The 25524-nt window shown below is 33.6% G+C and overlaps 1 protein-coding gene across 2 annotated transcripts in view; it reads left to right on the top strand.

Annotated features, from left to right (window-relative positions):
- The window catches only part of GLRB (glycine receptor beta), a 93784-nt gene that overhangs the window by 50694 nt on the left and 17566 nt on the right, over nucleotides 1-25524 (top strand). For both annotated transcript variants that reach the window (XM_073232537.1, XM_036992958.2), the window contains 4 exons: nucleotides 16211-16440; nucleotides 16545-16627; nucleotides 18773-18913; nucleotides 23639-23791. In XM_073232537.1, coding sequence (XP_073088638.1) covers nucleotides 16211-16440; nucleotides 16545-16627; nucleotides 18773-18913; nucleotides 23639-23791 — 607 coding nt within the window. The remainder of the gene's footprint in view (nucleotides 1-16210; nucleotides 16441-16544; nucleotides 16628-18772; nucleotides 18914-23638; nucleotides 23792-25524) is intronic.

The raw sequence follows: 25524 nt of genomic DNA, 5'->3' as shown, positions 1-25524 counted from the left end.
ATCTGCTTTATGGTTATGTTTACAGTATTTGTTGATTTTTTCCATTAAATTCTTATCCTTGGCTTAAATCAGTGGAATTTTCATAATTGAAAATGTGAACTATTACACTAATGGGGAAAAAATTGGGTATTATGACTTATTGTAATAATTTATACACAGCCCCTTTACCTCATCAGAAATACATTAAGAGTTCTTTCATGGAAATAAAAGTGTGCTTGTTCGATATAATCCATTTTCTTTATTTGGCGCAGGCATACTTTTTAATTATGTTGAATTATGATTGCTCTACAATTCAAGATCCTATCGGATTGTTTATGGCTTTCTGCTGCGTAACTTTTTGTTTGGTTTAATAATAGACTTCAGCAATTTTTGAGCAACACAGTTGTGCCCGTCAAGGAAAAAAAAACATACTTGGGATCAACTAAAAGAGCTTAATCCTAGTCCTTCTCTAGTTCTTAGTTCTAATTCTCATCTTTGTTGTTTTTAAACAATTTTACTTTATAAATTTCCTTCTATGTGGAGATTCAAGTTTCTTAAAGCATGTCTTTTAGTTTACTATTATATAATTATGTTACTCTTAATACTAATAGTTTATTCTTATAGTTTATTGCTTTTATTATAAACTTCCCAGCATAATTTCATTTATTATAGAATAGTATTAGACTTATTTGTCCCAATTTTTTTTCTATTTTGTCTTAGATACATAAACCTTAAAATGTTTTATACTTATTTTTTTTTTCCTGTTCATCTTCAGGGTTTGTACCCTGTAGTAGGTTATATAATGGTCCCTCAAAAATGTCTACATCCTAACCTTCAGAATCTGTGACTATGTTATTTTACATGTTAAAGGAAACTTTATGTATGTGATTAAATTAAGGATCTTGAGATAAGGAAGCCTATCCTGGTCATCCACATGGGCCCAGTATGATCACAGGGGGCCTTTTAAGAAGGAGGCAGGAGGATCGATCAGTAGTAGAAGATGCGATAAAAGGCAGAATGAAGTTGGAGTTTTGCAAGGAAGAGGCTGCTAGCCAAGAAACGTGGCAGCCTCTATGAAAAGAACTTCTAAAAAAAAGGCAAAGAAACAGATTCTCTCCTTAGGGCCTCCGGAAGCCATCAGCCCTCCAGACAACCTTAACTTCAGCCCAGTGAAACTTACTGTGGTATTTTCAACTCCAGAACTGTAGGATAATAATTTGTGGTATTTGAAGTCCCTAAATTTTTGGTAATTTTATTACAGCAGCAGTTGGAAACTGATATACATGCTGATTAACAACTGTTGTTAAATTTTTTTCTCCCAAATTTGGCTGGAGGATTATCTGTTACATATGGCTTTCTCCCAAATGCTTCTGGAGGGTTATATGATTATATATATATATATAAATTTTTCCATATATGAAAATGCCAAAATAATCAGTGTTTTTTAAAATTCAATTATTACTAAAAAGTTTCACTCATTAAAGTTATTCATAATAAGGACATAGTTTGAAAGAATATCTATGTTTTCAGTAACTAAAAATATACTGTATCCCTTTCTCTTTTCTTTGTCAAATTTCCTTTTTTTAGTGTCTGCCTTAAATGAAGAATACTTGATTGTGGATCCTTTCCTCTTCATCTTTTTTTGTCCTAACTAGCTAGATTATTCAAAGGCATTGGTGATTAAACATCTTAAGTAAGAGTATTGTTTTAAGCAGTAAGGAAGGATGAGAAATGTCCAAGTTTTATATTTTCCTTCCCATAATTTGTCATTGTTATAGTGGATAGAGGAAAATTAAATTAATGATATAAATAATGTGATACAAATATCCTGTCAAAATGTCACAGAAGTCATTTCTTCACTCATACATTAAAGTATGCTGGGTACTTCTGTATAGCCAGTCCAGCAGACTGGTACTCTCACGGAGTACTGTAGTTTAATGGGGCACCATTGCACCTCCTAGCAGGCACTCCTAATAAAAATGGAATATTGGCATGGGTCTAGAAAAAATAAATATTCACAAGCTGTTACTAATATTTACACATTTTTGAAAACATGACATTGAGAAAAATCACTAAAATATAACCTAAGAAATGTTACTGACATTTTGTTAACTTGCAATTTTTACATGAACTTTTCTAACCTCACTGATGACTAAATTTAAATCCTTTTCAAACCAGGCTTATAACAGCTCTGTTGACAGAACTTTAATTATAAGGCTGCCAGATGCTATGATTGCTGATGTGCTTTATTTCCTTGTATACTAATTTTTTTTTACCATAGTGTAAAGAAAACAAATGAGTTAAAGATTCCATATGTGAGAGTTAGGTAAAAATTATAGTAACCAGAGAAACCATCCTAACAACAATATGAAATATAAACAGTTCTTAATGTTAAAATATCAATGAAACGTAACCAGTTTTAATGCTTTGTTGTGAAATGTTCTGTTGCCTTGAAGAGAGAGTTTTATTTGGGAGTTCATTGGGACTGAAAATTTTGGAGAACATCCATTTTCCAGATAATGACTAATAGTGTGCTCTTCAGAATGAACAATGAGTAGTACTTGTCACCAAGTTCTTTAAAAACAATTAAGTCATTTCCAACTGATAAAAGAAATCTGTTTCTGGTGGGAATTTGTTCATTACAAAATAAATGATAATGCTATAATTACTTGATTGAGTAATTAAAAATGAAAATAAATAGATTTCAAATGTAGTTATCTTACTATAGAGCATTTGAAATGCCAATAACTAGCAATTATTTAGTAATACTCATAAAACATGAACCAAAGCAGTTAACTAATGAGCTTTTCTCTTTTAATGAATGCCGAGCTCAAACTATTAATTTAAATTGTAAGGTTCTAAACATTCTTAAAAGATATATAAGCTTGTTGCAACTTGTATTCAATCATTATAATATGTGGCTACATGGATAATAGAAAAGCATTTTGACACACTTTTCATAATGAAATAATAAGATACAATGAGCAAAAATGGTATAATGGATTAAGCAACATCCAGTTTTTCAGTGATGCTCATTATAACAACAACTCCGGAATTCTAAAAATAAAGCATTACAGTAGAGGCTTATGTGGTGTGTTAATTTTACATAGTGCAGCTGAAAGCAAGAAGAGTGTAGCAAATGCTTGATAAAACATGTTAGTACTGTTTCAACATGTGTGACCTCACAGGGGATTACTGTTGAGAATAATTGTTGGTCAGTCAGCATAGTACAGCACAAACTGAAAGACTACATGCAGAAATTTTTTGGGAGGCAGAAATCACTGTTACCAACATCATAAAAGAAAGCAGTTTAGAGGATATATCCTAATAAAACAAAATACTTTTTAGTGCTTAATATGGCTAGTGTAGATCATGTACTGTATATATTATCTCATTTAATCCTTGTAAAAACCCTGTACGTGAGTGTATTATTAGCTCCATCTTATAGATAGGAAACTTTGTCCTCTGTAATCTTGCTTTTGATATGCTACTCTGCCAAGAATGTTTTTGCTAAAAATCTTCAGTGGCTTCTGCGGTTGTTGAAAGTATTCAGTTTGATTGTACTTGACCTTCTATGGCACTTGCTGTTGTTTACCATCTCAAAGCTTTTGCCCTTTAAAACATTCTTGGGGTTTTCTTTTTCTGTATTCTAGCTTGCCTTTTAAATGTCCTTTCCATGGTTATTTTTTCCCCCTGCATTCCTACTCTAATAATTACTTTTGGACAAACTCTCCAGTAGTTTTGATTTTTTTTTTTGGTTATGTTTTCAGAGTTCATTCATGTGGTAACATATAGCAGAATTTTATAACTTTATGATGGAATAATATCCATAGTGTGCATATATATAAACCACATTTGGGTTCTTCATTCACCTGTTGATGGACACTTGGGAAGTTGTTCCACCTTTTGGTTATTATGAATAATGCTTCAGCATGGGTGGACAAGTAGCTGTTGGAGTCTTTGCTTTAGATTCTTCTGGTTATATGCCTAGGAGTGGAATTGCTGGCTCATATGGTATTTCTATGCTTAATGTTTTGAGGACAAAGTAAACTTTTTAAAAATTTAAAAACACACATACAATGAGGATATATTAGTGATTTGTTTAACTCATGAATGAAGGATATAGCAGGATAGTAAAGCTGATTCCATGGTGAATTTGGACTGAAGAGAAAGAATGCTGAAGTTAGACTTATCATCTAGATACAGACTGGTTTAATGTTACATAGGACAATAAAGGCATAATCTTTGGGAATATCTTTTCTACCTGGCAGAAGTCATTAGCATGTGTATCATACAAAACTTATTTGTAATTATCAATTTTCTATAAATCATTAATTTTACAGAGTTTGGGCCCTAATGAACAGAAATGACAAGTCAGACAGTTACATTTTCCTAGAGAGTCGTACAACCATTAGGTGGGCTTGTTAGGAAATGGTTTAGTTTGATAGTGAAAAGGCAGACAGTAATCTTTTTGCCTGATCTCCAAATTGTGGATTTTTTCTTAATTTGGTGTTGATACCCTTTCATTTTGTTTGTACTGTTTAGCACTCACTTTTAAAAGTAGACTGTATTTCTTAGTACAGAAATTTTAGTACAAAAAGTAGAGAAATTTTAGGTTCACAGCAAAACTGAGCATAGAGTTCCCATATCCCCACCTGCATGTATAGCCTCCCCAACTATCAACATCCACACAGAAAGCATACATTTGTTACAATCTGTGAGCCTACATTGATACATCATCACTAAAGTCCATTAGGGTTTGCTTTTGGTGATGTACATTTTATGGGTTTTGACAGCTGTATGATGGCATGTACCTACTATTATTGTTTCATACAGAAGAATTTCACAGCCCTGAAAATTCTCTGTTCTTCCTGTTTCTCCCACACCCCAACTCCTACCAGCCATTGTTTCCTTTCACTATTTCTATAGCTTTGTCAATTCCAGAATGTCATATAGTTGAAATCATGCAGTATGCAGCCTTTTCAGGTTAACTTCTTGCACTTAGTAATATGCATTTAAGGTTCTTTCCTATCTTTTCATGGCTTGATAACTCATTTCTTTTTAATGATGAATAATATTTCATATCTGGATATATTATAGTTTATCCATTCATCTATTAAAAGATATCTTGGTTGCTTCCAAATTTTGACAGTTTCAAATGAAGCTACTATGAACATTTGTGTGCAGGTTTTTTGTGGATATAAATTCTCAACTCCTTTGGATAAATATCGTGGAGTGCAGTATGTTAAGAGTGTATTGAAAGTTTTGTAAGAAACTGCCAAAGAAACTGTCTTCCAAAGTGGCTTTACCGTTTTTGCATTCACACCAGCAATGAACAAGAGTTCCTGTTGCTCTACATCCTCATTTGTATTTGGTGTTGTCGTTGTTCTGGATTTTGGCCATTCTGATAGATGTGTAGTGGTATTTCAAATTAGTGGTTTAATTTATATTTCCCTGATGACGTCAGATATGGAACATCTTCTTATAAACTTATTTCCTATCTGCCATCTTTGTGTCTTCTTTGGTGAGGTATATATTAAGATCTTTGGCCCATTTTTAAATTATTTGTATAAAGTCTGGGAGTACTCATAGCTATGTCCTTAGTGCCCAGAGCATGAAAAGGAATATGTCGTTAATAAATAATCTTTGAATTGAATAAATGAGACAGCCAGTCAATCACCAAGGTATTTAGGAGGAATTTGAATAAATGTTTCTGAAAGCATAAGATGTACTCCATGGCTGGATTCCTAAGGATGTAAAATGGAAAGGAAATTAATTTACTTGTGTAGCTGGTACTATATTAATCTTTTATAGTGACTGTTTTATTTAATTATCACATTAGGGTATTAGCATTCCTATTTTTTTATATTAAGAAACTGAGCTGAGAGAGAGTAAGAAATTTGCTCAGGGTCATGGCTTCTAAAATTCAGAGCTGAAATTTTAATCAGGATCTTTATATTTCCAACCCATGTTGACTCCATTATACCAGGCTTCATATTTTGATTAATATTATTTTTAAAAAGTTATTTATGATAGTATACAGAATGAAAAGGGGGTTGACTGTAATTAAAACATTCTTATTTTATGAAGTTTAGAATTTTTCTCATGGGTTTTATTTTATTATAGCCTCAGATACTATGTAAGGCTATATAGGGCTTTAATCAGCTTTCTGCTGATTAAAATGCTTTGAATTGCTATATGATATAAATATATTCTTGGACTGGTAGATACATTGATTCAACTTCAAGAAGGATTTAGAAAAAAGCAATATATTCTGAATTAAAGGTCACCATTGCTTTAATTTCTGTTAGTTATCTTCAATATTCTCTTCAGAAATTAATTACTGAGAAGCAAACCAGCATGCATTCTAACATGTGATAACTTTGGTCTAGATAAAGAATACTGAGGACTTAATATTTGCATGTCTATTCATATATATAATATTTTATTAAAATAAGAAAAACTAACATCAGGCTAAAACAAAGCTTCCTTATTCTAGAAGCCACATTGGCAAAGTTGCTTGGGAGCTGCACCCACGTATAGAAAGACTTGTCAAATGTATGATAATCTTTCAACTGTTACTTTATTTTCGTCAATCTATATTTCTGGAAAAGATTTCATGTGTAAAATGACAATAACAAGATACAATGAAATAACTGAAATAAGGCTAAATGTGCAAGAGCCATACAATCATAGTTATTCCAAGATAAGAGAGATAAATTATTAATTATTTTTAGTTAATTATAAATCATTAGTTCAATTAGCTATAGGATTTAGCCTTCAGTTCCCTACCTGTCAGACAAAACAAAGCAAAACATGATTGATGCCGGGTTCTTGTTCAGGAAGCTGAAGAATGAGCTTCACAAACACTCACGGTAGGAGAGCGAGAGCAAGGTACAGGCTTTTATTTAGAGATAAAGTGAAAGGATGAAGCTCCTGGCTCAGCCAGGAGGGGACAAGAGAGTCCTGGGTGGTGCATTGTCTAGGGGGTTTTATAGGCAGTTGAGGATTTTTCCAGAACAAGAAAAAAAGCTTAGGGGTGTGGACTTAGGATATTTACAATTAACTTAATACAAGTAACCTCCTGCTCTGTTGATTTCTCCCTGAGATAACAGCATCTTGGTCTGGGGGGCATATGAAACAAAGCCACCTGCTCAGCCTCCAAGTTGGGCTGAGGCATTGTTTGCTAAAGAGTAAGTTAAGTGCAATCTTATCTTTAAGGTGGAATCCTTCTTGCCTTTACTTTGTTATGGCTGGGCTTGCATGCTCAATTAGTTTGCCAAGTTTGCAAAATCACTTCATCAGATCTGAAGACAGCACATAGGCCTGGGCCTTTTAGCATGTTAAAGTGAATCTTACACATGATTATAAACGATTAGCATAAAATAAACATGTGCTACTCTTCTTTATCTGGGGTACACCAACTATCTCACTGAAGAATGACTCTAGAGCTGAATGTTTAACACAGAGTTTAGTAGGGGTTTTCCTTGCTTGTAGTTACATTGCTCTGACTGCAAATATACTGCCTTGTTTTTTCCAGAGGCCCTCACCCTACTCGGACTACACCCATGGTCCCTGTCTCAATGATGAGATATTGAAGTTCCATACAACCATCAGAGCATTTTTGATATACCAATATATACTAAATATAAGTGTGAGTGAGTGTGTGTGTGTGTCTGAGGAGTAGATGTATTTTCATAAAGCACTTTATGCCTTTATGACTGAATATGCCTAACACATGGTAAATACCTATATAATGATTTTATGGTAATATATATATAAACAAATGAAAAATTAAATAAAAAAGAAGCCATCTTGTGTATTTTCATTTAATGATCATTGACCAAAATAAGGGGCCATGGCTTTAGTAACAAGTTTTTCAAAGATACATAGGCAACCTCATCTAGTTATTTTTTTTACTGATCATAAACACAAGTTAGGGACATGTATTTTATCCTAATAGGGTGAATGTGTGTTTTAAATACAGCAGTTTAAACACAGTTTTTGATGATTTACCTTGACAAGACACAGCTCTTAAGTAATAAAATAGGTTTAGTGCATATAATTTTAAAATACCAATAATTTTAGCAGATCATTTCAGGGAAGTAGATACTTTTTAGCAAGTAGTTTGAAGTTGAACACTGTATATATCAACCATGTGCTTTAGCTAAGGTAGCAAGTTTTTTATTAGAAAATGATTGAACCTAATGTGTGTTCCTTCTTAGATGGAGGGCCATGCCCTCTTGGGTGAGATGGTTAAAAACTTAGGCCCATAAGCACCATTGTATCTGCTAAACCCTCACCATGTGATGTAGATAGAATTTTGTCTTGGACATATTTGAGTTAATTATTATAATCACAATCACAGTCAGATATGAAGTAATAAATCAATTTTATTAAAAATTATATTGTATATATATTTTGAAAAAAAGTTCATGTAGCTGTCTGTACAATGCAGGTCTTCATTTTCTAGGGTCCTAGGTCTCCCTTGCTACCTCCTTGACTCCATGTTCATTTGATTACAAAAATGTTATCTTTTCTTTCCAGTGGTACAGATATGTTCAATGTTAGTTTATATAATTCTTAGTTCATTTGACTTTGACACTCCCAAACCATCTGCATATGATTCTTAAGACTCATTTATATTAAATGTTGAAGTTTTTATAAGCATCAAGTTTAGAGTAGCTATAAAATGTAGACAGATTAAATCTTCCTTCACTGTCTGTATTCAGTAAGTATAAATTGTTGCTGGGTGCCTTAACCTTCTCTGGTTACCACACAGTTTGAAGGTCATATGAGAAAGTCATTTGTCCAAGTTTTTCTAGAGTCATTGCTCATTGTTTATGCATTACTCTATATTTTATACATAGATAAAGCACGTGCCTTAATATTCCATAGAAATGGTCTTATTATTTAATGAAAGATGTTCCATCAGAATCTTTGTCTATTTGATTATTTGGATTTTGATTTGAAGTTTAAGATCTAATTCATTTTGGTCATGCTAAAAGGCTATATGGATAGATAGCATATTGTAAATTTTTATTTTTATATTTTTATATTTTGGTATCATTAATGTACAATTACTTGAACAACATTATGGTTACTAGACTCCCCGAAGTATCAGGTCCCCACCACATACCCCATTACAGTCACTGTCCATCAGCGTAATAAGATGCTATAGAATCACTATTTGCCTTCTCTGTGTTGTACAGCCCTCCCCATGCCCCCCCAACATATTATGTATTCTAATTGTAATGCCCCTTTTTCCCCTTATCCCTCCCTTCCCACCCATCTTCCCCAGTCCCTTTTCCTTTGGTAACTGTTAGTCCATTCTTGGGTTCTGTGATTCTGCTGCTCTTTTGTTCCTGCAGTTTTTTCTTTGTTCTTATACTCCACAGATGAGTGAAATCATTTGATACTTGTCTTTCTCCACCTGGCTTATTTCACTGAACATAATACCCTCAAGCTCCATCCATGTTGTTGCAAATGATAGGATTTGTTTTCTCTTGTGGCTGAATAATATTCCATTGTGTATATGTATCACATCTTCTTTATCCATTCTTCTACTGATGGACACTTAGGTTGCTTCCATTTCTTGGCTATTGTAAATAGTGCTGCAATAAACACAGAGGTACATATGTCTTTTTCAAACTGGGCTCCTGCATTCTTAGGGTAAATTCCTTAGAGTGGAATTCCTGGGTCAAAAGGTAAATCTATTTTTAGTTTTTTGAGGAACCTCCATACTGCTTTCCACAATGATTGAATTAATTTACATTACCACCAGCAGTGTAGGAGGGTTCCCTTTTCTCCACATCCTCGCCAAGATTTGTTGTTTGTCTTTTGGATGTTGGTCATCCTTACTGGTGTGAGGTGATATCTCATTGTGGTTTTAATTTGCATTTCTCTGATGATTAGCAATGTGGAGCATCTTTTCATGTGCCTGTTGGCCATCTGAATTTCTTCTTTGGAGAACTGTCTGTTCAGCTCCTCTGCCCATCTTTTAATTGGATTATTTGCTTTTTGTTTGTTGAGGTGCATGAGCTCTTTATATATTTTGGATGTCAACCCTTTATCGGATCTGTCATTTATGAATATATTCTCCCATACTGTAGGATGCCTTTTTGTTCTACTGATGGTGTCCTTTGCTGTACAGAAACTTTTTAGTTTGATGTAGTCCCACTTGTTCATTTTTGCATTTATTTCCCTTACCTGGGGAGATATGTTCATAAAGGAGTTGCTCATGTTTATGTCCAAGAGATTTTTGCCTATGTTTTTCTAAGAGTTTTATGGTTTCATGACTTATATTCAGGTCTTTGATCCATTTCTAATTTACTTTTGAGTATGGGGTTAGATAATGTTCCAGTTTCATTCTCTTATATGTAGCTGTCCAGTTTTGCCAACACCAGCTGTTGAAGAGACTGTCATTTCCCCATTGTATATCCATTGCTCCCTTATCGTATATTAATTGACCATATATGCTTGGGTTTATACCTGGGCGCTCTAGTCTGTTCCATTGGTCTATGGGTCTGTTCTTTTGCACGTACCAAATTGTCTTGATTACTGTGGCTTTGTAGTAGAGCTTGAAGTCAAGGATCGTAATTCCCCCCACTTTATTCTTCCTTCTCAGGATTGCTTTGGCTATTCAGGGTCTTTTGTGGTTCCATATGAATTTTAGAACTATTTGCTCTAGTTCATTGAAGAGTGCTGTTGTTATTTTGATAGGGATTGCATTGAATCTGTAGATTGCTTTAGGCAGGATAGCCATTTTGACAATATTAATTCTTCCTATCCATGAGCATGGGATGTGTTCCCATTTATTAGTTTCTTCTTTAATTTCTCTCCTGAGTGTTTTGTAGTTTTCAGAGTATAAGTCTTTCCCCTCCTTGATTAGGTTTATCCTAGGTATTTTATTGTTTTTAATGCAATTGTGAATGTAATTGTTTTCCTGATTTCTCTTCTAGTTCATCATTAGTGTATAGTAACGCAACAGATTTCTGTGTATTAATTTTGTATCCCACAACTTTGCTGCATTCAGATATTAGATCTAGTAGTTTTGGAGTGGATTCTTTAGGGTTTTTTTATGTACAATATCATGTCATCTGCAAACAAGGACAGTTTGACTACTTCCTTGCCAAAATGGATGCCTTTTATTTCTTTGTGTTGTCTAATTGCCATGGCTAGGACCTCCAATACTATGTTGAATAGAAGTAGGGAGAGTTGGCATCCTTGTCTTGTTGCTCATCTTGAAGGAAAAGCTTTCAGCTTCTCACTATTAAGTAATGTTGGCTATGGGTTTGTCATATATGGCCTTTATTATGTTGAGGTATTTGTCCTCTATACTCATTTTGTTGAGAGTTTTTATCATGAATGGATGTTGAATTTTATCGAATGCTTTTCAGCATCTATGGAGATGATCATGTGGTTTTTGTCCTTCTTTTTATTGATGTAGTGGATGATGCTGATTGATTTTCAAATGTTGTACCATTCTTGCATCCCTGGGATGAATTCCACTTGATCATGATGGATGATCTTTTTGATATATTTTTGAATTAGGTTTGCTAATATTTTAGTGAGTATTTTTGCATCTATGTTCAGGAGAGATATTGGTCTGTAATTTTCTTTTTTGGGGGTGTCTTTTCCTGGTTTTGGTATTAGAGTGATGTTGGCCTCATAGAATAAGTTTGGGCATATTCCCTCCTCTTCTACTTTTTGGAAAATTTTAAGGAGAATGGGTATTAGGTCTTAACTAAATGTTTGATAAAATTCAGCAGTGTAACCATTTGGTTCAGGAGTTTGTTCTTAGGTAGTTTTTTGATTATCAGCTCAATTTCTTTGCTGGTAATTGGTCTATTCAGATTTTCTGTTTCTTCCTGGGTCAACCTTGGAAGGTTGTATTTTCTAGAAATTTGTCCATTTCTTCTAGGTTATCCAGTTTGTTGGCAGATAATTTTTCACAGTATTCTCTCATAATTCTTTGTATTTCTTTGATGTCTGTATTGGTTTTTCCTTTCTCATTTCTGATTCTGTTATGTGTGTAGGCTCTTTTTTTCTTGATAAGTCTGGCTAGGGGTTTATCTGTCTTGTTTATTTTCTCTATGAATCAGCTCCTGCTTTATTGATTCTTTCTATTGTTTTATTCTTCTTGCTTATATTTATTTCTGCTTTAATCTTTATTATGTCCCTCCTTCTCCTGACTTTGGGCCTCATTTGTTATTCCTTTTCTAGTGTTATTAATTGTGAATTTAGACTATTGACTTGGGATTGTTCTTCTTTCCTGAGAAAGGCCTGCATTGCAATAGACTTTCCTGTTAGCAAATCCTTCACTGTGCCCCACAGATTTTTTGTTGTTGAATTATTGTTGTCATTTGTATCCATATATTGCATGATCTTCGTTTTTATTTGGTCATTGATCCATTGATTATTTAGGAGCATGTGATTAGGCCTGCATGTTTTTGTGGGCTTTTTCATTGTGTAGTTTATTTCTAATTTCATACCTTTGTGATCTGAGAAGCTGGTTCGTACAATTTCAGTCTTTTTGAATTTACTGATGTTCTTTTTGTGTCCTAGTATATGATCCATTCTTGAAAATGTTCCATGTGCACTTGAGAAGAATGTGTATCCTATTGCTTTTGGATGGAGTATTCTTTAGATGTCCATTGGGTCCATCTGTTCTAATACATTGTTCATTGCCTCTGTTTCTTTACTTATTTTCTGTCTGGTTGATCTGTCCTTTGGAATGAGTGGTGTGTTGAAGTCTCCTAAAATGAATGCATTGCATTCTATTTCCCCCTTTAATTCTGTGAGTATTTGTTCCACATATGTAGGTGCTCCTCTGTTGAGTGCATAGATATTTATAATAGTTATGTCCTCTTGTTGGACTGACCCCTTTATCATTAAGTAATGTTCTTCTTTGTCTCTTGTTACTCTCTTTGTTTTGAAGTCTATTTTGTCTGATACAAGTACTGCAACTCCTGCTTTTTTCTCCCTATTAGTTGCATGAAGTATCTTTTTCCATCCCTTTACTTTCCATCTGTATATGTCTTTGGGTTTGAAGTGAGTCTCTTGTAGGCAGCATATAGTTGGCTCTTGTTTTTTTATCCTTTCAGTGACTATATATCTTTTGATTGGTACGTTCAGACCATTTACATTTAGGGTGATTATCAATAGGTACATACTTATTGCCATTGCAAACTTTAGATTCATGTTTACCAAAGGTTCAAATGTAATTCCCTTACTATCTAACAGTCTAATTTAACTCACTTTTTATGCTATTACAAACACAACCTAAATGTTCTTTCTTTTTTCCTCCCCTTTCTTTCTCCTCCATTTTTTGTATGTTATGTATCATATTCTGTACTCTTTGTCTATTCCTTGGGTGACATCTATTTGGCCTTAGGAATACTTCCTTCTATAGGAGTCTGTGCAAAATGCACTGTAGAGGTGGTTGTGGGAGGTAAATTCTCTCAGGTTTTGCTTACCTGAAAATTGTTTAATCCCTCCTTCAAATTTAAATAATAACCTTGCCAGCTAGAGTTTTCTTGGTTAAAGATGTGTCTGATTCATTGCATTAAATATATCATGCTACTCCCTTCTGCCCTGTATGGTTTCTGTTGAGAAATTTGATGATAGCCTAATGGGTTTTCCTTTGTATGTGGTCTTTTTTCTCTCTCTAGCTGCTTTTAAAAGTCTGTCTTTATCCTTGAACTTTGCCATTTTAATTATTATATGTCTTGATGTTGTCTTCCTTGGGTCCCTTGTGTTGAGAGATCTGTGCACTTCCATGGCTTGAGAGACTACCTCCTTCCCCAAATTGGGAAAATTTTCAGCAATTACCTCCTCAAAGACACTTTCTATCCCTTTTTCTCTCTCTTCTTCTGTTACCCCTATAATGTGAATATTGTTCTGTTTGAATTGGTAACACAGTTCTCTCAATATTCTTTCATTGTTAGAGATCCTTTTCTCTCTGTGCCTCAGCTTCTTTGTTTTCCTCTTCTCTAATTTCTATTCCATTTACCATCTCTTCTACAACATCCAATCTGCTTTTAAATCCCTCCATTGTATGTTTCATTTCAGATATGGAATTTCTTAATGATCGAATCTCTGTCTTAAATCCACTCCTGTGTTCTTGAATATTTTTCTGTACCTCCATAAGCATGATTATGATTTTTATTTTGAACTCTCTTTCAGGAAGTTTGGTGAGTTCAGTTTCAGTTGGTCCTTTTTCTGGGGTTTGTAAGATTTTGGTCTGAACCAGTTTCTTTTGACACTTCATATTTCTATGTGGTGCCCTCTAGTGCTCAGAAGCTCCAGTTTCTGGAGCTGCTCAGCCCCTAGAGTGAGGTTTGGGGTCATAGGGGAGCGGAGCTGTTGCCTGGGTATAGAAAAGATATGTTTCCTGATTTCTGTCTGTGGTGCCTGTCTCCAGTATCAGAGCCAGTGAGCTGAGCACACAGGTGTAAGCCTTTGTGCTTTGTGTCTCTAGCTGTTGTAGGTGGGGCCTCCCTCTGCCTGGCCTGAGGCCAGCACAGTCACTGCCAGTTTGCAAGCCAGTGCTGTCCAGCCAGCAAGAAGGCTCGACAGGCTGCATGTCATAGTGGGGGGCCTTGGAGCTGTGCAGCCAGCCAGAAAATGGAGCACCTGAAGCTCCTCAAAGTTCCCAACCAGCTGGGCAGAGCGCGCTCAGGTAACCTGTCCAGCTCTCCCTTCTCCTGTGCAGCAAGCTCCATGGAAACCCCACCCATCAGTAGCCCTCTCGCTGCTAGGAAGCCTCTCAGACCATCTGCCTTTCCCTTGTCCCAGAGCAGCCGAATGTGGATCCTCATCCTCCACAAATGACCGGAATCTCAGTCTTTCAAGCACTCCACCTGTCCCAGCTCCCCAACCTCCAGAGCACCACACAATGTATGTTTCTGCTTGCACAGCAGATCTCCAGGGCTAGGTTTTCAGCAGGCCCAGTCTTCCACCCTCTCCCCACCCTGTTTCTCTTCCTCCCTCTGGTGAGCTTGGGTAGGGGAAGGGCTTGGGTCCCGCCAGATCAAGGCTTTGGTACATGACCCAGTTTTGTGAGGTCTGCTCTGTTTGTAAAGTCTGTATGCAGTCTGGTTCAGCCTTCTTTCCTGTTGCTGTTTTAGGGTTTGTTGTATTAACTATATTTTCATACTATTTGTGATTTTGGGAGGAGTTCTCTGTCTCACCTCTCACACCGCCATCTTGAATCTATGTTGTGAATTTTGAATGATTGAAAATAAGAAAACCAAAGCAAATATAATTTATACCTTGTACACTTTTGTGCATATTGAGTTCAGCATAAAACATTAAAATCAACAGATCTGAGCATGATGCCTCAAATGCTGACTTTGTATATACCAATAACCCAAGGTGTACCAGAACCTTATTTCACAGACAAGTGCAAAATATATTAAGATATTAAACATGTTCCTGTGTTCACATATTCTTAAAATTTGTCTTGATGTAATTAAATTTTTACAAAGTTTTAAGAATAAAACTTTTGGACACAGGCAAAAAACTTAAGGGAAATCAACAACTATTTAGTGGTTTTCAAAACATGTTTCTATTAGAGTTGAATATGCCATAATATTTACAAATTTTGCATGTACTTTCATCTGTTTTGCATAATCCAAATCTCATTTGACTGTCTCTAATTCTTTCTATAAGTGTAATCATGTACAAGAATAACTAGTCAAAAGTAGCTTTTCTTTTTCCTTCTCAGGAAAAAAAAATAGAATATATGGTATATAATTTATGTGGTTTTTTATTGCATGTTATTTTTGCATTTTCTCTACTATTTAGTAAAAGACAAATATAAATATTTTTCCTTGGCATCTTGCCTATTTTTGACCAAATTTTCTACTTTTTGGGGAAGAATAACAATAATATTTTGCAGTCTCATGCTTTTTGATAATACCACCTAACCAAATGGTATAATTGGTGTTTGTGTAAAGCTAAATTTAAATTCTGACCTTTGAGCTATCAAGTGCTACTGAAATGCCTGTAGAGAGTAAATAGATAGACACAAGGGTCTTTTTGTGTTGCTGATGAAGCTCTTTATACTTTGTGACTAAGCTCTTTGGATCCTGGTTGATGTTGGAAGAACATTTGTACTAAGACAAAAAATATTCCTGCTGCTAATCATTGAAACCCTTTTTATTCTGCCACTGAATACATTTTTTTAAATAGCAATACACACATATGTACACACATTTTTTTCCAGGACTACAGAGTTAACATTTTCCTGAGACAAAAATGGAATGATCCCAGGCTGAAGCTGCCTAGTGATTTTCGGGGCTCAGATGCACTGACAGTGGATCCTACAATGTACAAGTGTCTGTGGAAACCTGATTTATTTTTTGCAAATGAAAAAAGTGCCAATTTTCATGATGTGACCCAGGAAAACATCCTTCTCTTTATATTTCGGGATGGAGATGTCCTTGTCAGCATGAGGTAATCTAAATCTTTAGTATTTGTACATTTGTATTTTCCTTTTATTATCACTGTATCACAGAGAAATATATTAAATGACTTCTAAGACCTGTTTCTACTTTCAGGTTATCTATTACTCTTTCCTGCCCTTTGGACTTGACCTTGTTCCCCATGGATACACAACGTTGCAAGATGCAACTTGAGAGCTGTATGTAAATAATACCCGAAGTCACTAAAGAATGAAAATGTTTGAAATTTATAGGCTATGCATTCTACTAATATCTTAGATATTTAACAATGGTAAAACTAATGCTTTTGATACAAGTAGTCATTAAAATCATTTATGTAGTGAAATTACAGGTATTTTTATATATAACTATAATTTTAGATACTTTTACTATATTAATTTGTACTAAGACAAATTATTTTGATACCAGTATTTTATTTCAGTTAGTTTCATGTAGGTGTGCACTTCTAACTTATTCCAGTTGTCATCTTCATTTCAACTAGTAATGTAGATAAGGTAAGGGAGAAAATGATGACAAAGGAAAAAATAACTTTTCTGATGTTAAAACCACATTTTCAGAGAAAATTTGGAAAACATTGAAAACATTCTCTAAATCCTAGCAAGCATTCCTTTTCCATGGATGTGTAAAACATTATATTTTATAAAATTGGAATTTCTGTTTTTTTATAATCATATTAGTTTTCAGTTTATGAAGGATGCAGTAAGAGTATGAATTGAAATGATTAAAATATGTTAATTTACTATGATGCTTATCTTTTGGAAATAAAAGTAGGTAATAAGACTTGAAAAGTGAACACAAATGTAAGAAATATTTAGCCTCAATACCTATATAACATGTCCAATTTCTGCAGACTGAAGAATAATAACCTTTAAAATGTCTTATATATACTTGTTAGATGATATGATCCAAAGTAACTTAGTGCTTATTTGTTGTTTAAAAAAACTTCTGAGCCAGAGACGGGTAAGATTCCTCAAGGGAGGAACAACCTAAGACAGGCACAGTCGCAGGGGGGCCATCAGGTGAGAAATTGGGGATCAACAGAGGTGAGGCTTAGAACCTCACCTCCCCTGTTTTGAGAAAAATCTTCTGCATCCTTGGATGTTTTACTGCCCTTGTCTAGCTTGGATTAACACATAGTCTACAGGCACACACCTGATCATCTACATTTGCTCTCTTACAACACTAAACTATGTTTTTTACCTTTATCTTGCATCTACCTACCACTTCAGCATTTTATTAAAAATAAATAAATAATAATAATAATAATAATAAAGAGAGAAATGTGAGATCCACATATAAATCAAGTATAAAAATCAAATGAATATTCATATTTGACCTGATTGTTTATAGTTCATAATGCGTGATCAAAACCGAAAGCTTCTGTGATGACTGCCCTTGTACTGCTCACCATGTAAGAACTTATTCACTATGTAAGAACTTTTTCACCATGTAAGAACTTGTTCGTTATGCTTCAGAAGACTGGAGACTGATGAAAATTAGGCTTGAGGTGGATTAATGATTGTGCATTGAGCATTGACTCCCCTATACAGAATTTTATTGTGTTAACAACCATTTGATCAATAAATATGAGAGATGCCCTCTCAAAAAAAAAATTTCTGAAGCTAGATCTTATATTTGAAAAATATTTATTACTTTCTAAGTATAAAGTGAGATTTTGCAGATATAAATATATGTATTGTATATATGTATGTCTGTGTGTCAATACATATTTGTATAAAAAATTCCAACTGTATTTATATTCAGTTCTATTACCAGATGCACTGAAGCATTGCCTTGAAAAATATATGTGCTTTAGATTGAATGGCTGACTATTACATGCTGTAAAACTCCACTGGATCCTTGAATTGTAGACATATTGTCTAAAGTCAAAATAGGAGTTTCGTGATGATATGATGTCCACTAGAGGGATTGTTTTATTGTTCTTCTGTGGCAATGCAACTTTTTTAGAGAAATCATAGCTATTTCTTAAAAAAAATAAGTGCTTAGGGCTTAAGTTCCTTTTAAAATTTCCAGGTAGCATATTTCATGATTGTAAATGTAGATATTCATCACTTAACTTACGACTATTTTATTAATGACAGTTCAGAATTCTAACATAGGGAAATGTATTACTGTAATGACACCCTAGGATTTTAAGTATTTGCAATTTGCTGATTATTCTAGCTTGTTCTTTCTTTAAGCCAGTTATCTGTAATTCTGTACTAATACTTTCCTACATGGCCATAGATTTTTTAACTCTACATCTTTATGAAAATGTTAATAATTGTATTTCAAAGTAATGTTTTATTTATTTTTGTTTATAGTTGGTTACACAACTGATGATTTACGATTTATCTGGCAATCAGGGGACCCTGTGCAGTTAGAGAAAATTGCCTTGCCTCAATTTGATATTAAAAAGGAGGATATTGAATATGGTAACTGTACCAAATACTATAAAGGCACTGGTAAGTAATATTCTTTAAATTAAACAAAACAGTCCTATTTCAAAGATTCATTTTAATATTAATACATGCTGAGAACAGAATAAAAGAAAATTAATTTAAAAATAAGTATTTATAAGTAGTTTATCTTTACATTAATATAGTTAAATCTTTCAAAAATTATATTTGCTGAAGTTTCTTAAAACTTTTTTTTATTACTAGGTAGTTTTGCTTTTTTTATGTAATTCTGGATAAGAGGTTTTTGACTTTTTATTTTAGTAATGTAAACTCTCCTAGGCAATGGTTTTCTTAGATGTTGCCAAGAAATTCTACTCTGACAAGATTCAATTTGGGAACAAACATTATGGATATGAACAATGTAATCCATATATACTTGTCTTCTGGGCAGATTTTAGATGTTGGTTGACCCATATTCTTAATTTTAAAATGTATTGCTCACTATGCTATGCAGGAAGCAAAAATGTGTAAAATAATTGCACATCAGTAAATATTTCAGATGTAATATTTTTGTCCTAGGTCAAGATGAAACAGCCAATTATGAAAAGCGCAATAGAGTCACCTTGTTCATTAAATTATATCAAGCCTTGCAGAAATGAAAACAAAATATTCAAAATCAACACTTTCATAATATGATTAGTATTCAGTATTTGGGTCTCTGCTGCTAGTTATAGGTTATTGAGGGTTTTAGATAATAAATATAGCATTTCCCTTAGCAATATAAATACAGAAATGATCAAATTTTGACCATTACATTAAAACTAAGAAGTTCTACTTGTGTACTGCCACACAATTCTAATTCTGTATCACAAAGATATTCAGGGATATAATTAAAGTTTAAATTTATTACAATATTTATGTTGACTTCGCAAAAATAAAAACATATAGTGTAATTGTATAGAATTTATAGAGATCAGATGTTTGGGCTAAAATGCCATTATGATATAAAGGACAAAATATAATTTAAAACATTCTTGTCGATATTTAGATAAAAGATGGAGTTAGTATATGCATGTTTATAGTGTTACAATAAATGCAAAGCTAGCCAATTTAGAGATAAAGTTAGTTAAAAAAAGTCTGTTCTTCAAATAAATTAACAGATTATACAGTATTTATATATAACTAGTGCCTTCTCTTATAAATTTACAGTATAAGACGAGAGAAAATAAGCAAATATACTGATAAAAGAATTAACAAGTTTTTTAAAAGGAAGAACAAATTTCTTAAAAATTTGACCATCAAAGCACTCAGTGAAGTCATAGATATGTAAATTTTTGATATGGAAGTAATCTTACTGATAATTCTTATCCAGCTCCTTTAATACATAAAATAACTAGGTGCAGGGTGAGTGAGTGACTTATGAATGTTATTCTAATTAAGGAGACTAACTAGTTTTTAGGGATTTTTACAGTTCACCTAGTAATGAAAAGGTAAGCTTGAAAGCCAAGTAAAATCCTTCTTCAATTGTTGTGTGAAAGTATATTTAGTATATAGCTTTCTGAGTTCTTACTATATTTCATGCATTGTTTTAAATGCTTTCCAGGAATTCTATAATTTAATCTTCACAACGATCCCATGAGTTCAATACTTTTATTATTCCTATTTTACACATTAGCATAATGAAGCAAAGATACTTACCTAAGGCATAGTGTTACTAAGTGATATGCTGTCAGAGTGAGTCTGACATTGCTACACTTTCTATGTCATCAGTCCTATTATGCTTTGAAAAAGTTACCTACATTCTGATTATATGCTTAACTTTTTTAAATGAATGGTTTCTAAATTATTTTGAGAAATTTGTAATAGACCCTATTAAAATTTTAAACCTCATCTAGAGATGAAAATAAAATTAATATTTTAAATTCTGATATAATGTAATAGCATAAAGTTATGTAATAGCCTGAAAATTCAGAGGAGATGGCTATCCATTTTTTCACCTTTAAGCCCTACATTTAGAAGTATCCTTTTGGGGACTCAGTACTGAGTAAAAGACCCCTGTCCTGTTATAGATTCACAGGCAAATATGGTAAACAAGTAAACAAAGTAAATATAAGTCGTTTTAGTTCTAAGAAAAAATCAGAACATGTATTGTGTTAGACTATTTGGGATAATATTCAGAATTGATGAGTAGTCTTCTGTGGCTTTTTGAGTTATCATAAATAAGTCATTGATCTCTCATTAGCTACAGAAAATAACAAAAATTATAGCTATCATAATAATTGACACTACATTTCAGTAAACATGCTTTATCAGTGTCTACATAAATCATATTAATGTAAGTAAAGCAATGTTTGAATAATATTTAGACAGGTATTCAGAAAATATTTTGACTTAAAAATATTTAGAAATATTCAGAAAATATTCAAAATATATGAAATGCTTGAATAGTGAAAAATAAGAAAAAATGATTAATTATTTTAAACATAAATAATCATAAATAATGATTTGGCTTTAACTTTGCTAAAAGTTTATGTTTTTAATAATTGTAGAAATTCCAAAGGTAGATAAATATATAGGAAAATAAGTACACAAAAATACTTAAATTGGAAGCCTAAGTGAATAATAATGAAATAACCGCACAGGAAATAGAAAGTAAATTGAATTTACCGGTGTACATTTGTATCATTTGCTGCCCACCTGCCTCTCATAAACATAACAGTACCAGGAAAAGTTCAGCAAAGATCAAGAATGCTTCTCATAAAAGTTTTATGGAGCAAATCACTATAATATCCAAGCCAATACTCTACTGCCAAATTCATCCAAGTACTGAGAAGCTCCCCTAGTGGGTGCCTTTGTAACGGGGTACCGTGGAAACTTGATTCAGAACAGACTCATGTTATTTAGGCTGTCATTTAAGAGAGGTAGAAAGGGATGCAAAAATTCACATTAAAGTGAGCAACTCTATAGTAAATTGTTCCAATATTTGTGACAACGTAGGTTACCCAAAGATATTAATAAGCACATATGCATTGTTTTCTATTTTATATGCATTAGTCGAATATAAAGTTAACTTCAGTAAATGATGCTATTACAAAGCCAGGTACACCAGAACCACTTTTTAGGAAATACTGGGAGCCTCTTAATTGCAGCAAATTGGACTTATGAAATACTGTATTTTGGAAATTTTGCACATGATTGTTAGTTAGAAACATGTTTTTATTTTTCCAAGCAGGAACTTAAGATTAGTGGTAGAGGACAGAAAAAGAGAGGACATTTTTTCATTGTTGTGCCTTTTGTATCTTTTTAAAACCCGTGAACAATTTAAATGAATTGCCTGGTTTAATGAAATTAAAATTTTTTTAAAACAAAAACTGCATTTCTTGTTTATGATATAATATGCAAACACTTGGCGTAATTAGAATATATCTAATATCTTTCTAGTCTCTCAGAAGTAGCAATGATTCACATTGGAAAAAGAATAGATTTCTAATGTAAGTTATTTGGTAAGAGGATGTGAATAGCTATTATTTTATTTTATATTAATTAAGACCCTATTGTGTGCCACTATTGCTGTAGGTACTATTAATGAATAAATATGAAGATTTTCCTGGTGTTGGAAGTATGTACTTATTCTTTCCAACCAGGTAAAACAAATAAATACCTTAAAAATGTAAAATAGTAAAAGGTAATATTGTCCTATCTGCATAATTCTTTCATTTTTTCATTGTTTATTCATGTATTTGCTTCAACATTTTTAAATAGGTATGTACAGTTTAAGCAGAACACCACTGATGGTATTTTACCTTTGTGGTAATTGTATATAACCTTACTTTTGTTGAATAGTACATGACAATTTTACCTAAATTAAGTACTTTAGGCACTAAGTATTGTATTTAAATTGCTAAACAAAAGACTAAAACTTAAAAAATCATCCAAACATCAGGAAATGTCTACTCTATGCCAGTGGAGGGAGAATATTTGTGCCACTTTTCTTACTTAAATCAGCAAAAGCTATTATAAAGCTGCCCATAATTTGTGATTAATTTGGGTCACCGGTTGATGTTCTGGCAGCTCTAGAATTATGTTGTAAAGCAATTTCTGCATTTATCTCAACTTGTGAAAATGAAATCCTTTTCCTCAATTAGAGTATATTTGAGGGTCTGGAGTGGACGAAGAAAGAAAATTGAGAGAAATGTCAGATGTTTGTACTTTATAATCTATTATCTAACACACACAAAACACTTCTTATCCTTGCTAATATTTACTTCCAATACTTTATTAATTTTTTAAGGTTTAAATGTGCATAGGAGTTATTGTGCCATCCTTTCTAGGTAAGTGGTACACATGTTTGAAGAATTGTTCTGACGGTGCATATAGTCCAGGAGTGTTCCTTTTAAGACTTGTTCTACTTTGATTTACTGCTCCCTATATAACTCTTTTATATAATTTTCTCTGAGAGTACCCACAGGTAATGAAAAGTGTAAGTCCCTTGCAGATTCTCTGAACAAAGACTTAAAAGCCGAGACACTGACATAGCGGAGCAGCATGTGGTATCTATTTCTCAATGGCATAATGAAGTCGTGAAAGGTCAGGTGAAGTAGGCCCCCTATTGTCATCCTTCTAGATCACATAAATTATATATATTTACAGAAAAAAAATTTTTATGGAGCTTACTTTATGAAACTGCCTCAAATAGAAGTGACTTTTGTAGGTGCACTATTGATTATAGGCACACTTACTGCAGCTGTATGTGGGTGCGAACCTCATGTTTTTCGTGGTTGTTTCTGAAAGGGTACTACACCTGTGTGGAAGTCATCTTCACCCTGCGGAGACAGGTCGGGTTTTACATGATGGGCGTCTACGCCCCCACCCTGCTCATCGTGGTTCTCTCCTGGCTTTCCTTCTGGATCAACCCGGACGCCAGCGCGGCCAGAGTGCCCCTGGGTAACGTGCTCCGCGCCGCTCTCGCCTGCCAGCCCTGCGTTAGCTCCACACACAGCTAACTACATAATCAACCATTTTGAAACCATGGGTTTCAGAAATGATATGGCAAACTTTTCCCTGTTTTTCCCTTCAACATTTGACATCAATCCAAATTTTCTTAATGTTTATGCACTCTAATTAAACTTGGTTTTTTTCTTTTCATGTCCTCAGGGCATTTTAAACTGTTAATCTGTCCTTTGACTCTCAGGAAATAATTTTTAATGACTTGTTTTCATAGGTAACTAAAGTCTAAAATCCTCCATACTGCCAAACTTAAATACTATTTTGATGGAAATCTTTCTAAATAGTATATGCTGTCTTATGGTTTTGATCAGGGAATATGTAATATAATTTATCTTTTTAGAAATGACTTAGCATCATTTTTCTAAACAACAGTTTTCGTGCACCGCATCATCTGGACTGGCTGGAGAGAGTGAAGGCTGGTTATCCACACTCTCCAATTTGTTGTTTTTAATGCTCTGTGACATAGCAACATCATTAACCAGACTTGAGAATTGTGTCTAGATAGGGGTGAAAAAGTCTCTGCTTGGGGAAATAACCAAGAGCCCTCCTTATGGGTAAAGTGAATAAACTTCAAAATAAGAACAACATAACACCAAATTGTGATTGGAATGTTTTAAAATGTTTCATTATTGTGTGTGTGGGTGTGTTTCTGAATATCACCTGGAACTTACATTGGAAGGCTGTGATACATCTGACCTCTTGGTGACTGATTGGTAGTAGCATTTCACTTTTTTCTTCCATCAGTAGGCTTTGTGCAAATCTCCCCCCTGACTTACTGGAGGAATTAAATAAAATACAGATTTTAACGAGTAGCAAATCAGGAAAGAAGCAGTGAAAATAACAATTTTACCTGAATAAAAAAATCTGGTGTTTTTTATTTAATAAAACCACAAAGACCAAATCTATGTCTTAATAACCATAAATAGGGGAAATGTCAACCTAAAAGTTGTGTATCTGTAATGATGACAGTGGCAACTGATTATTCCTTTAGGGAATGAGAATTAATTGTATAGTGTATTATACTGGGAATGAAATACCAAATCTAGATTTAAATCTGTAGGTTTGTGAAAAATATTCATTTTTCTCAAATACTTATGATTTGTTTGTTTATTAGAAATATCTTACTCTCACACAGTGATATAAACTGAAATGTCAGGCTGCTTAGGAGATTTCCCAATCCCTGACATATTCTTGAAGGATTTTGCTCTGTAAATCCCCATGAACTGCAGGACTTCTGATATGAAGTCCCTGAGCTGTCCATATAGTATCTAAGAGGCCTGTTGTATAGGCCAGAAATGTTTAATGGTTGAAAGTCATTCTCTAGAGTCAGACCTGGGTTTGAATTCCAGCTCTGTGCTTACTAGCTATGACAACTTAGACAACAAAGAGATCTAACCTCTTTAAACCATGTTCTGTTGAAATGTCAACAGGGATGAAAATATACTCAAGGGGTTACTTGGAGGATTGAAAAAATGAGTAGTAAAGCCCATGTTACACATTCAGAAGTTAATGATATGCCTCATTTATGTATTACTTTATTAGTACTTTTACACATTTTGATTCATTCAACAAATATTCTGCTGACTGTGCTAGGTTATATTCAAGAAGGTGAAATATAGTTAACAAAGTCAATACCTAATGAATAGCCAATAAAGTAGATTTTAAAAAGA

Source organism: Manis javanica, chromosome 3, assembly GCF_040802235.1.
Source record: "Manis javanica isolate MJ-LG chromosome 3, MJ_LKY, whole genome shotgun sequence".
In the NCBI taxonomy this organism is placed as follows: domain Eukaryota; kingdom Metazoa; phylum Chordata; class Mammalia; order Pholidota; family Manidae; genus Manis; species Manis javanica.
The sequence above is the reverse complement of the archived record's forward strand: the minus strand, read 5'-3'. Positions and strand labels throughout refer to the sequence as shown.